At 44.2% G+C, this 14,762-nt stretch overlaps 1 protein-coding gene across 1 annotated transcript in view; it reads right to left on the bottom strand.

Annotated features, from left to right (window-relative positions):
• The window catches only part of FAM81A (family with sequence similarity 81 member A), a 59,673-nt gene extending 46,434 nt beyond the window's left edge, over positions 1-13,239 (bottom strand). Inside the window, exons 1-2 of the mRNA XM_004709461.2 lie at positions 13,143-13,239; positions 10,868-11,141 (exon numbers count right to left, since the gene is read on the bottom strand). Coding sequence (XP_004709518.1) covers positions 10,868-11,141; positions 13,143-13,162 — 294 coding nt within the window. The 5' untranslated portion in view covers positions 13,163-13,239. The remainder of the gene's footprint in view (positions 1-10,867; positions 11,142-13,142) is intronic.
• Between the last annotated feature and the right edge of the window lie 1,523 nt (positions 13,240-14,762).

Here is a 14,762-nt window from a genome sequence, read left to right as displayed (position 1 = left end):
ATGGCCACTTGTTTATCTTCAAGCCTTTAAAAGCCTAGATGCTATCTCTTTTGATAGCCAGGCACGATCAGCTTAAAAATGTGCATCTTAAGATCCATCCTGAAACAGAATGCTGTCAGTGATGGTATAACATCGATGCACCCTCAAGGAAGATTAGTTAATGCTACTATGATTCAAATTTATGTAATAATCACTCATGCCAAGGATAAATAAATAAAATATTTTCACCCACTTTTGCCACCTGCAATTAATCAAACATACAGTCCAGATGCACTAGGTATTGCTGGAAATTGCCATTTGGAAGTTGAAAACCAGGAAGGATTGGTGAGATGGCCTTGGTGAGATCAATAATGCTAGAGTTTACCCGACAGAATGTTGCAAATATGCCTTTCTTCATACACAAACAGCAGCTGTAGAGGAGGAGCACACCGGTGGACTACCTAAGAATCAAATCGACTGCATTATTGGACAGAGACAAGAAAGAAAGCAGCTAAATTTCATCAGGCACAACCAGGCCAGGCGCCAACTGTAGAAAAGACCATCGATTTCGCATGTGCAGGTTCCAGTTGAAGGTGAACACAATTTACACAAGTCCACAAGAGCCAAACCATAATGTTGAGTAAATCCTGTTTGAATCACAGGCCATCTCGAGAATCGATTCTGATGTACTGTCCACAAATGATTGAAGACCAGGTGAGTGAGGGGATGCCATTAAACATGAAGAAAGGAAAAGACCATTAAAAAGGCAGGAAAGAAAGAAATGGCCAAAATGGATGTTTGAAGAGACTCTAAAATTGCTCTTAAATATAGATAAAGCCAATAAAAGAAATGACAAGGAAGTGATGATTATATAACTCTTCTTATTAAGACTGAATTACTGAATCATATGATCTGTGAATTATATGCCAATAAAATGTTGAAATAAATAAAAGGGTTTTTTTATAAATAAAGAAATGATGAAGTAAAAGAGTTGAACAGAAGATTTCAAAGGGCCATTCAAGAATGCAAAAAAAAAAAAAATAGCATGTAATGTGCGAAGAATGGAGTTAGAAAACCACCATGCTTGGCATTACTCAAGCTGAAGAAGAAAACTCAAGCCTTGAGATGCAATATTACAGGGTCATACAGGCAACATGTTGAACAACACAGGGAGCGGCAAAAGAAGAAGGAAGAAGCACAATAAAATGTTTAAAAGAAGAAGAAACGACAAAGACAGAAAAGCTACCCCGAGTCACTGTACCAAAAAGAACTGGTCAATATTCTACCATTTCAGGAGGTGCTGTATGATAAAAAAAACAGTGGTATTGAAGGAAGAAGTCCAAGTTGCACTGAAGGGCCTGGGAGCAACACAAGGGTGCAAAGCATTGACAAAATACCAATTGAGATGTTTCAACAAATGGACGCAGCACTGGACTCACTCAAAACACTCACTCAACTATGCCAAGAAATTTAGAACAGAGTTCCTTGGCCAACTGACTAGACAAGATCCATATCTGTACCCATTCCAAAGAATGATGACCCAACAGAATGTGGAAATTACTGAATAATATCATTGATGTTATACCCACATAAAGTTTTGCTGGAGATAATTGAAAATCAGTGATAGCAGTACACTGACAGTGAGCTGCCAGAAATTCAAACCTGATTGAAGGAGATGTGGAATGACGGATAGATATCATTGCTGACATCAGATTGATCTTGGATAAATGCAGAGAATGCCAGAAAATGCTTATTTGTATTTTGTTGACTGTGCAAAGGCATTTGCTGTGTGAATCATAATAAATTAGGGTGATATTTTAAAGGACGAGAATGCTAAACACTTCATTGTGCTCTGGGGGAATCTGTACATAACCCAAGAGGCAGTTGTTGAAACAGAACAAGGAAATGCTGAATGGTTCAGGGTCAGAAAAGGTGTGTGTAGGGATTGTATCCTTTCCCCATACCTATTCGAACTGTATGCTGAACAAATTGTCTGAGAAGTTGGAATATATGAAGAAGAACAAGTCAAAAGGATTGGAGGAAAACTCGTTAACAATCTGCAAAGTGTAAATGATACAATCTTGTTCCAGACAGTGAAGAAAATGGAAATCATTCTTCCTGAGGAGGACCAAACTTAGAGAAAATAAAAACCCTTGCAGCTGCAACAATAAACCTTTACATTGTGGTTAAAGAGAGAAATGATTGAAGTTGTCAAGAAATTCATTTTATTTGACTCCACCATCAGTAACCATGGAAGCAGGAGTCAAGCAGCATTGGGCGACCCTGTTGTAAAAGACCTCTTTGAAGTGTTGGAAAGCACAGCTGTCACTTTGAGAATAAGGGGTGCCTCCTCCCATCCATGTGGTCTCAGTAGCCTCAGATGCATGTAAAAGCTGGACAACGAATAAGGAGGATTGAAGAAGAACTGATGCTTCTGAATCACTGTGTTGGTGAAGAGTATAAAATCACCGTGGACCGCTAGAAAAACAAACACATCATGGTGGATGAGGCACAGCCAGAATGCTCCTTACAGGAAAGGATGGCAACATTCATCTCATATACTTTGGACATGTTATCAGGAGTGACCGGGGTCTGGAGAAGGGCATCATGCTCAGCAGGGGGGCTGAAAAGGAGGAAGGCTCTCAGTGTGATGGGCTCACCCCTCGGCTGGAACAGTGGATGGAAACAGAGAACAATTGACCGCGAGGACGGTGCAGGATGAGGCAGCGTTCGTTTTGTTGTACACAGGGACTCCATGAGTCAGGGCCAACTTAATGACCTTCACAACAGCAACAAGGCTCAATTCTAGCTCTTGAAATCTTGAAGGTCGCATCACCTAGGGATTGAATGATTCCTCAAGTGTATAACTCAAGTTTATAACTGTGTTCAGGTCCACTTAATAGACAACCAGACTTATCTATTAATTTAATTCTAATGGACTAGCTCGATCAGGAAGCCAGAGTGACACTTACCACTTGATCATGGCTTCCCCTGTGGTTTGGAAATAAAAAAACATTTTTTAAGTCACTGCAGGGATGGTGTCACAAAACAAATGCTCAGGGATCTTCCACCGAGTGAACGAAAACACAATGCAGATCAGTACTAGAAATAATAAAAAGTCAGGCAGCTCACACACACAAAAAATTTCATCAAGAATTTACAAATAGAAATTACTTTCTTCGTGTTATTTAAGTATAATCTAAATAGCATTATGCCTCTTTGTTTTAAATATGCAAAGATTGCCCTTTGCACAATGCCACCCTCTCAAACTTTATGCTATTTATAAATAAAGACTTCCTATTACATTTTTAACTCTATATCACCACTTCATTTTAATAAAAATTGGCTACAATGTAGCAATTCTGACGTCTCATCGTCAAACATCCTAATTGGGGTTATGTTTGAGTAAACTTGCTTAGGCACATACTATACATAAAACCACATAAAGTGCTTCATATCAGCATTTATAGCATTTCTAAACAGTCTAACTGCTATTTTATTATGATGTATAATTAAAAAATATAACACAGCAAATATATATATATTTGGGGGGGGTTGTGGGCCACAATTAGATGTGACTGTTTCCCCTTGCCACAGGAGAAGTTTCATTGGCAAAACTGTACACTCCAAAAAGATAGGTCAATGGAAAGAACGTTGTCTGGTTAAGGCAGAAACACTCATTACACAAAACGTGCTTAGACGCTGTTGGAAAACAGCGGTATTTAAGTTACTTTAAAACTCGCTGTATTGCACATTGCTCAAAAATCATCTTCGAGAAACAAGTTTGGGGGAAAATAATTAGCAGAAGGCTAAGTGATGAGTGGCTTTGGGTTCCTAGATGTGTTTGCTAAGAACTTATCTAAGCAGCTTGAGTGAACCTCACCCAAGGGAGGGAGAAAAATACTCAGCTAAGCGAGAATGGCCGCACAGGGCAGCCTGGTACATTTGGGAGTTGGGCACCTTAAGATCGGGGCTCTAGAAGAGCTTCAAGAAAGAAGGCAGAAAAGTAAATGCACGGTTTGGGGAGTTTAACAACTTAACCTGAGTTTAGTCTCAGCCTGCCCTCAGGCAAGCCCCACTTCGCCTCCCAGGCCCTGGCTCCCCAGGAGGGAGGGATGTCATTTGCACAGATGTCTTGGAAGCTCTCCGCTAGTCATTTTTGTTCCCAGCCGTTCTGCCACTGGCTTCCCTGGCAACCAGGCATTTAGTCTTAGCATTTAATAAGTATGCCTGCCATTTTGCTCCACATCTTGTACTGGAGAAGGCAAAACTGTGAACGACAGGACTCCTCTCTCTGTGCCACGCTCATAACGCATCCGAGAGCCAGATTTGCGGAAGAGCAACATCAATCCTCTTCAGTAACTGCTTTGTTCTCAAAGGCACGTGCTGGGTGTCAGGGAGACTTTAAAACCAAACCCACTGCCAGGGAGTCACAGTTCTGACTCTCAGAGACCCTATAGGTCAGAGGATACCTGAGCCAGAGGGAGTCCGCAGCTGTGAATCTTTACGGGAATGGATAGCCTCATCTTTCTCCCAAGGAGTTGCTGATGGCTTTTGAATCGTCCACTTGGGGTCACCAGTCCAATGTTTATCCCACTGCGCCACCAGGGCTCCAAGGGGAACACTAGGAAGGGGGATTGGGGAGCGGGAGGAGCTAGCAGGGAATGTTTCCTTAAGTGAAGGAACTATTAAATAGCACTCAGGGCTCAGCTGAGGCTGGAACTTAGTTACTGTATTTAAAATGGTTTGTGAGATCGGTACATGAGCCACCAGTTGCTGGCCAGCCAATTCCAACTCTTGACCATTCCATGTGTATCAGAGCAGAACTGTGCTCTGTAGAGCTTTCAATGGCTGATTGTTGCTGTTTTTTTCCCCCCAATAGAGACAGGTCTGTCCTCTCAGGCACCTCTGGGTAGACCTGACACGGCAATCTTTGGTTTAGCGGCCAGTGTATTAACCATTTGCACCTCCCAGGGACTAATATGAGACCACTTCAAAAGAGGCATGGAAAAGTTCCATCATCCTATAATTCCATTTCTCCATGAACTTTATTCAGCCTCCTTGAACATCCCTTGAGTCAATTTTGACTCATCGTGGCTCTACATAGGGTTTCCGAGCCTTTGTAAATCTTTATGGAGCAGACAGCCTCATCTTTCTCCCTCAGAACCAATGGTGAGTTCGAACAATCGGTGGTTGGACTGTGGCTAGCAGTCCAACACTTACCCAGCAGCACTACCAGAACTACTTGTTCCTTGTATATAGAAAAACCAAACCAAAAATAATTTCCTAACTTCATGTCAACTTGAAGTGTACGGGTGGAGTCTAGCCTGTCAATCAGGTCACAGCCTCATGGTGCCTCCCTGTGGGCATGACCTCCTCATAAGGAGAGTCCTGGGAACCTCCCCCTAGCTCTCTGCCTCCACCTTCCTGTTGATGCCACGTGGAGAGCTGTGTGAGCCCCGGAGATGCATCCACTGCCATTGGATCCATAAGACTTTGCACCCACCAGCCAGTGATGTTCCTGCATTCTGCATCATGGCTCATGGCTGCATGAGTCTGAAGAGGAACTTCTGGCTTGAGGTGGACTGGGCTGGGATGTTGTATTGGTGCATAATTACTTCTTGATATAAAGCTCTCTCTACCATATGTATGAGTGTCACTGGATTTGTTTCTCTAGTCAGCCCAGCCGAACACAACAATTCACTGCTTTCAAATCAATTCTGACTCACAGTGATCCTATAGGACAGAATCGAACTTCCCCCATTGGGGTTTCAAGGCTGTAAATCTTTATGGGAGCATAAAGTCTCATTTTTCTCCCACAGAGCAGCTGGTGGGTTCAAACAGCCAATCTTGTAGTTAGCAGCCCAAAACGTAACCCACTGCTCCAGCAGAGTTCCATTTCTTAAACATAGCCGCTACCAAATGGGGAAAATTTCCCCAGACTCAATGGTTGTGGGTAAAACAATATTGTGAGCTCTTATGTTGAGAGAAGAAATGAACTTTGGGGCTTTCTAAAGGTAGAGGTGCACTCTCTGTTTTTCTCTGTGGGGCAGAGTAATGCCAGAATAGGAGGCCCTATTCTAATCTATCCACCCCCGTGAGCCAAGGGAACTCCGCTAAGGACGCACAGGGGAACACTGGCTATGGAAAGAGTGGGCATCACACTACCTTCCAGCATCAGACACCTAGGCATCTGTCCCTTTTTGTGACATGGCTATGGGGATGAGAACCTGAGAATCGTTATCTATCCGTAAAGCACTTTGATTTTATCCCCCTCTCTCTATTTGGGCGCAGCAGGTCTATGAGCCCCCGACACACCACTAACTTTTTTCACAATGAAAACCTTTAACAGGACAGTCGGTGTGGAAGAAGGAAGAGAACGCTGTACCTACTGTGTACCTGTGGGCTTTGTCCCCCCACCCCCTTGTCAAGTTAAAGCAGCCCTCAAAAATAAAATCTATTCTACAACATAGAACAAAGAAATTTGCAGTCTCTAAGCTGGGGTGCTTTAATTTCGTGAAGTCGCCAACTTGGGGCTGCCAAATTATTCGCGGTCTCCGAGATAAAGTGTTTTAGCACCCAAATATAAAACGGGAAAGATCATTCTAAATATAGACACCATCTTCCAAACACAAGTAAATTATCCACAGCAATCTCTTCATCTTCCTATGGCCCTCTGACGTCACTAGAGCTCTTTTCATGCAGGCAATTAAAGCCGACGCCAGCGAACTGAGGAGAAAAAAATACAGAATTTCTTGGACTGTTATCGGGCAGAGAGACGCACCACCAACGGGGCCTTGGGGGATCCAGACGGAGAAAACCACCCAAGCCAGGTGTCTCCAGGACTCAGGGAACTCAACTATTGGCCAATCTCGTGCAGGCACAGCTGGGTTATCAGAGGTGTTCCAACCTTCCCACTCGGGTTTCAAGTTCTAGGGAAGGAAAATCCAATGTCCCTACCTGGGTGATGGGCCCAACCTCATTTGTCTAAAGAACTGATAAGGCACACAGGTGAGGAACCGCCACACTATTGGCTCATAGCGGCCATACAACTATGGTTCCTACAAAACCAAAGCAAGGAGAAGGGAGCAAAGACTCTGGGAAGAAGGGTGTCTACAAGACCAAGAACCTCCAGAGCTGCGGCTTCCCTGAGCCCACAGCACTGCGGGGCGCTGAGCACCCCCACCCACCCTTCCCGTCGGGCCCACAGGAGACGGAGCCCGACAGAGTGCGAGAAACACCTGGAACTCAAATGCTGAAAAAGGCCAGACTTACCAGACTGGTGGAGACTAGAGGATTCTGAAATTATTGTCCCAAGATACCCTTTCAAACTTAACTATCCCTTTCAGTTTAAATAACGGACGGCTCATAACAAAAAGATTGTCACCTGTAAGTAACTACCTCCATATATATATGTATACACACGTACAGACATGTATATACATATAATTATATTTATATATACATCATTTTATTGGGGGTTCTTACAGTTCTTATAACAATCCATACATCAATTGTATCAAGCACATTTGTGCATAGGTTGTGATCATCATTTTCAAACATTTCCTTTCTACTTGAGCCCTTGGTATCAGTTCCTCTTTTTTCCCTACCTCCCTCAGGACCCCTTGATAAATTATAAATTATTATTATTTTCATATCTTACACCATTTGCGGTTTCCCTTCACCCACATTTCTGTTATTCGTCCCCCTCGGGTGTGGGGGGTTATATGTCCATCCCCCTCTCTCCCTCATCTCCCTCCACCTTCTCCCTACCCTCCTGGTATCACTACTCCCATTACTGTTCCTGAAGGGTTTATCTGTCCTGGATTCCATGTGTCAAGTGCTCTTATCTGTACCAGTGTACATGTTCAGGTCTAGCCAGATTTTTAAGGCAGAATTGGGGTCCTGATAGTGGTGGGGGGAGGAAGCATTAAAGAACTAGAGGAATGTTGTGTGTTTTGTCAGTTCTATACTGCACCCTGGCTGGCTCATCCCTTCCTTGTTACCCTTCTGTGAGGGTGAGTAGATGTCCAATTGTCTACTGATCGGCTTTGAGTCTCCACTCTGACCCACATCACTTTCATTGATATGACTGTTTGTTTGGGGTCTTCTGATGCCTAACACCTAATCACGTTGATGTCTCATGATCACACAGGCTGCTGTGCTCCTTCCATGTGGGCTTTGTTGCTTCCCTGCTAAATGGCCACTTGTTTAACTTAAAGCAACTACCTCCCTTAAAAAAAAAACAAAACATCTATTTGAGAACAAAAGAGCAAACATTACTCTAAGTACGGATGAGAACGCAACAGGGCAGGAGAAATTGAGTACTAGAAGTGGTGCAATGGGAGCTGAATGAATAAGAATAATGACACTTTGGGGAGGTGGTAATCACTGAATAATTAAGGCAGAAATTGTTAAATGGAAACCCTGTCTGTTGTGAAGCTTTCACCCTAAATACGCACACACACAAATTCCTTTTAACTAGCCACTGCTGGGCCTTGGGTTTCAGACAGTCTTAGTAGACCTCAATGTCAATTGGCCTACGATGGTCCACAAAGCTAATGTTCTATTTTGATGAGTACTTACTGGCGTCTTCAAAGCTTACAAGACGTCAGTCTGATGGGCCACTATTGGTCTCCCTCTCTGCGGGAGAGAAGAGTGAAGGAAATCACAGGTACATGGAAACAAACATGAAGAAGAACGTGGTGCCATCAAGACTGGAGAAAGGTTTACGAACAACCTGTGACGTGCCAGTGACAAAACCTTGTGAAGATGCTGTAGGCCTGGAGTTCTGTTGGAGGTAGCATTTCTTTTTTTATCTATCTATCTATCTATCTATCTATCTATCTATCTATCTATCTATTTATTTGGTGGTAGGGTTTATTTATTTATTTGTTTGTTTGTTTATTTGTTTATTTATTTGGTGGTAGGGTTTCCATGAGTCACACCTACTCGACACCTAACCACCACCATGTGAAACCAGTGGCAATCAGAGACCTGCAGTGGCTCCTGTGAGGTCAGACACAATCGACTAGAGACAGGCACGATGACTAGAGACAGAGAGAAATCGTTTATAACGATCAAAGGGTCATGCGTTAGAAAGATTTTGAGGGGATCAACTCCTGGCTAAAAGCCTGCCTGGTTTTTTGAGGCCCGACTCTCACTGCCATCAAATCATCTCCAACTCACTGGGGAGAATTGTCCCAGTGCGTTTCCAAGACTGTAGGTCTTGATGGGAGTCGAAGGCATCCTCTGTCTTCTCTGGAGAGGCGGGTGCTTTAAAAGGGCTGACCTTGGGGTTCGCAGCCCAACTCATAATCACTAGGCCGCCAGGGCTCCTTAGGCAATTACAAAGGCCGGCAGGCCTCAGCGCAAAGCTACCCTCCCCAACTAGATTTAAGCCAAAGAATAGACATTCCCTAAACAAGAGTGACTGATGCCCAATAAGCAAATGAGAAGTCATTAGGGAGATGCGAATGAAAAACATAATGAGGTACCACTAAACATCCACTACAATGAGTGCAAAAAGTATCGCGAGTGGATGAGGATGGGGAGAGAAAGGAACCTCCAGGCGATGCCGGTAACACTGGGAAATGGCATAGCCATTTGGAAACCATTTGGGCAGTGGGGTAAAAGGTAACCATTAGCTTACCATGTAGTTGTGAAGTGCCATCCAGCTGATCCTGTCTCATAACAACCCTCTGTGCCACTTATGCTAAGACCCAGCAATTGCACTCCTGGGACCTTATCCGAGGACATTGAACATATGCCCAAACGAACATACATGGTAGAACATGTTGTACCTTAAAAAGACCCTACTGAATGAAAGAAGCCGTATGCAAAAGACTCCATGTGGTATGAGTCCACTTATTAAAATGTCTGTTAGACTACTGGTTGTGTGGGGCTGGGGTGGAAGAGGGCACAGGGCTTGAGTACAAACTGGCTCGTGTAGATTGGGGGGCACAGATGGTGTTGGAAATGCGCTGACATGGAATTGTGTTGATGGCCACACAAATCTATACACTTACTAAAAATTATTGAACACTTACAACGGGTGGGCTTTGTGGCATTTAAATTATACGCAAAGAAAAAGTTTTAAAGTAGAATAAAAAGAAAAGGAAGGAATGAGGTTTGATTTCAGAAAGCAGAATTAAAATACAATCTCTATGACTTAAAACAAAGCTTTTTCTTAATCTGGCCACCTAGCTTTTATTGATACATTTAAAACTTGCACAGGAAGGATATTGGCGCTGTGCAGTGAGGGGAGGCAGGCCCCCAATGGCCTTACACTTTCTCACCTAAATTGTATGGGCTCTGGGATGGCTCAGTAAACAACATTGAGTTTAGAATTCCGTAGATCCTAAAAAATATTCACTGTTGCTCTTTTATTGGGCCCATTTCAGAGAAAAGCGGAGCAATGGAAGGGGGCTCTGAGAAGCAATCCAAAGATCTAGATTATTTGACTAATAAACCTTATAATAAATAATCATTAGGACCTCAAAATATTCCACTGGGAGCAGCAACGGCTGACCTCCCTCATTACTGACTTAATGGCTATCTTCAAAGATCTGAACGGTTTCACAAGGAAACAATCTGACTCGTTCTTTTCTCTCGCCAACCGAGAGCCACACAAACAAAACAGATTTAATAATCAGAAAGATAAATTTAGACCACACATAAATAACACCGACTGGAGCTGCCATCCTTACTGGAAGAAACGAAACTAGGATGTTTGTGCAAGCTGTTTCCTTAGCGATCATTAAGAATAGAAAAAGATGGCTTTAGTCTAAATCCATCACTGCCTGAGAGGTGAGACTTAGACTCGGTCATCTCTGGGTTCCAAGCAAGGCTGGGGGCAGGAACGCCAGGTCCTTGACGGCACACCTACCTCAATGTCCCGGTTAAGCTGCTTCACTATGGCAGTAATGTTCCGGATGTGCTCTTCCAAGAAAAGCCGGGCCAGGCGGTCGCCTCCCCCCTTGCTTTGCATCTTCTGCAAACTGCTGACGATGTCGTCTTTGATGCGGAAGGCGTGCTCCACCAGGGCTGCGGTGGTTTTCTCGTGGCAGAGGATCCGGTCTTCCAGTTGCTCCACTAGACTTACAGACGAGTAGGGCGCCATGGTCAGAGACTGGCTGTGTCGGGGCATGGTTCTCACTCTCCTGCGGAAGGGAACCGCGTGAGAAGGGGTGCTCATTGAGGGGAGGGTGGGACACCCGCAAAGCCAGATTCGTAATACAAAATACCCATCCCTGCTTCATCTCATGTCCTTTGGACACCTTGTCGGGAAAGCCCAGTGCCTGCTGAAGGCCAGCGTGCTCGGTAGAGTAGAGAGGGGCAACGAAAGCGAGCAAGGCCCTCCATGAGAGGGCTTGGCACAGTGGCCGCCCCACTAGATTCAAGCATAGGAACAAGTGTGAGCGCAGCCCAGGACCGGCCAGTGCTTGGTTCTGTTATTCCCAGGGTCACTATGGGTCCAAACTAGCTCAATGGCACTGAACAATAACAACACCCTGCCCACCAAAGGGTTTTTCCCCACGAGTCAGGCAATGGCTGTGAACAATCATGCATTCCTACAGAATTTAGGGTGCTGGTCCCAGACCCAACAGGCTCCAGGATCCCGAGGCGATTAGAATTCAGCGTGCTGAGCTCTTTCCCAGGATGGGCTGTGTTTGTTTGTTTACTAGGTCTCCTGGCAGGCCCCCGTCAGCCTCCTCCCTCTACAGAGGTGGTTTTAAACTCAATGGCAGGTGGCCTAACTCAGTGAAGCAAATGGGGATGGCGTAAAGGTGGTGGGAAAGCTGGAGAAGGGAAAGATCCTCCCCAGCTGGGAGGAGCCATCACTCAGCTCCACCCACAAGTGGCCATTTGGAAATGCAGGTCAAACGTGTTTTGTTTTGTGCCTGAGTTTAAAATGTTGACAGTGGATTTTTAAAGTATTTACAATCATGCAGGCCAAGCAACCTATTTCTGTGAGTGGATTTCAGCCTGTGGACTCCCCATTTGAAACTTCTTTTTTTGTTGTTTGAGTTTTTGTTTTTAATCATTTTATTAGGGGCTCATACAACTCTTATCACAATCCATACATACATCAATTGTGTGAAGCACATTTGTACATTCATTGTCCTCATCATTCTCAAAACATTTGCTCTCCACCCAAGCCCCTGACATCAGCTCCTCATTTTTTGCCCTCCCTCCCCACTCCCCACTCCCTCATGAACGCTTGATAATTTATAAATTATTATTTTGTCATATCTTTCCTTGCCCGACGTCTCCCTTCACCCACTTTTCTGTTGTCCATCCCCCAGGGAGGAGGTCACATGTAGATCCTTGTAATCAGTTCCCTGTTTCCAACCCACCCTCCCTCCACCCTCCCAGTATCACCACTCACACCACTGGTCCTGAAGGGATCATCCGCCCTGTATTCCCTGTGTTTCCAGTTCCTATCTGTACCAGTGTACAGACAGATTTGTAAAGTAGAATTGGGATCATGATGATAGTTGGGGGAGAGGGGGAGGAAGCATTTAGGAACTAGAGGAAAGTTGTATGTTTCATCGTTGCTACATTGCACCCTGACTGGCTCGTCTCCTCCCCGAGAAGGGGATGTCCAGAGATGTCCAGTGGCCTACAAATGGGTTTTTGGTCTCCACTCCGCACTCCCCCCCTCATTCACAATGATATGATTTTTGGTTCTGATGATGCCCGATATCTGAAAGTTCTGATTGAAAGGGGACAGGGCTGTGGGCCCCAGCCTCCAGGTTGATTTGACTGTTCATGGGAAGCTCAACCCTACCATGGGGCTCCTGTGAGGTCCCTCACTGTTGGGCCCACTGAGTGCTCACCAAAGAAAGAAACCAAGCCCATTGCCATCGAGCTGATTGCAGCTCGTCGCAGCCTCACAGGCAGGGCAGGGCTGCAGCTGGGAGCTTCAGAGGCTGTCTTTAAGGGAGCACGCAGTCTCACCCACAACCCTCTGTGCTTGTCACCGGGGCCCTATGTGGCTCACGACGCCTTCAAGTTAGAAGCTGGGACCAGGGACACGATACTTCATTCTCCCTTGAGCAAAACCCTGCTGGAACAAGGCAGCAGCCACAGGCACCATATATCACAACCACCACACCCACTAGCAGCCCTCCTGGGATCAGTGGAAAGGAAAAGTATACCTTAGATGCATATTTTCCATATATTATACCTTTCCTTGGTGACAAGAGAAGGAAATTCGGTGTTCCGTTGGGCCATTTTCTTTTTAATAATTCACATCTGTTGGGGGGGAAAAAGCATTAAGTTATTTAGCAGTTTGTATCTAGAACATGAATGATCTCGTCTTATTATTATGTCATTAAGTGAATGGTAAGTTATGTGGGCACACTGATCAGTTGTATCATGAAAGGCCTTATACTTCATACATTAAGTAAACAGCATTTTTTTCCGAATAAGAGGAAAAGAATAGAACAAAATCAAAATGCTTCAGGCACTAATATTGTTACGTTTTACTAACTGAAACGTGCAACCATTTGAGTCCTTTCTGACTCATTGTGACCCCATGTACAGTACAGTTTCAGAGGCTGTCAGTCTTCATGTGAGCAGACAGACTTCTCTTTCTGGTGGAGGGGTTTGAACCCCTGACCTTGCAGATAGCAGTCCACTGCTGCTCCGAACTCATGCGACCCTGCAGGGCAGAATAGAACTGCCCCAGGTGAGTCCGAGACTGGAGCTCTTTATAGGAGTTGAGAGCCTCATCTTTCTCCCAAAGAGAGAGTGCTGGTTTCAAAAGGCTGACCTTGAAGTTAGCAGCGCACTGCTTCACCCACCACGCCATCTCAGCTCCATACCAGAGCTCCTAGATGGACCAATACGAACTATTAAGTGATGCTTTCTGAAGGTTCCTCCTTGTCCACTTCTTGAGCTTGATAAGCAGTGGGATGATTTCTTTAGCAGGCTCATTCATGTGTACAAGGGGCTTCATAAGGTTTGTGGGAAAATTCCATTACTTATTACTCCATTTTCCCACAAACTTTTTGAAGCCCTTCCACATTTCTCTTAAACTTTTGCAGAAAACTACACTTTAGTATATTTGATCCAACAAATATCATAAATTCCTCAGCAAAGGAAGAGCATTGCTTCTAAATTAATCTTAAACAAAACAACACAGGATCAATGCGATTCGATTTGGGGAAAGCTATCTATCCACTAAGAGAATGAGAATGGTGTTCTCATTAAAACACAAAAATGTATTATAGGATATAATCATTCATATTACATCTTGTATCTAAAGAGCAATTTGATCATCACAACTGACTAGAAATCTAAACTAAACCCCGGGGTTTTTACAATATTTCATTAGTAAAGTTTCTCATCACTGTTAATTGCCTTAAAACAATGAATGCCTAGTAGCTGCGATCTGGTTGAGTAATTAGTTCTCATTTAGATGCTGTATTCAGAATACATTTCTGATTGAAACCATTGTTTTGCCATCATCTCTCAGGCGTTTTATTTTTAGAGTTTCAAAATGTGAGCATTTCACTTTCCTAGACCAAGCTTTGAATCTCACACAAATTACATTTAAGGAAAGAAGTCAATCATGCCAAACAAGCTATGATGCCCAAGGAGTTCTAAAGTCTCCACGCTCACAATTTCTGCCATGTAGTCTAAAAATAGGGCTGGGGTGGGGGCAGGGGGTGGAACACAAGTATTTAAACGTGCAGAATCTTGGAACGTTCGTTGTGAGACACTTGGGTGCTGTCAGCTAGGCGTTGGACTGCAAGGTGGGCGGTTAAGTCCCT

Source organism: Echinops telfairi, unplaced genomic scaffold (genome assembly GCF_000313985.2).
Source record: "Echinops telfairi isolate 266 unplaced genomic scaffold, ASM31398v2 ScPeMD7_8;HRSCAF=38, whole genome shotgun sequence".
NCBI classification, from domain to species: Eukaryota; Metazoa; Chordata; class Mammalia; order Afrosoricida; family Tenrecidae; genus Echinops; species Echinops telfairi.
Note: the sequence above shows the minus strand (reverse complement) of the source record. Positions and strands in the feature narration are given on the sequence as shown.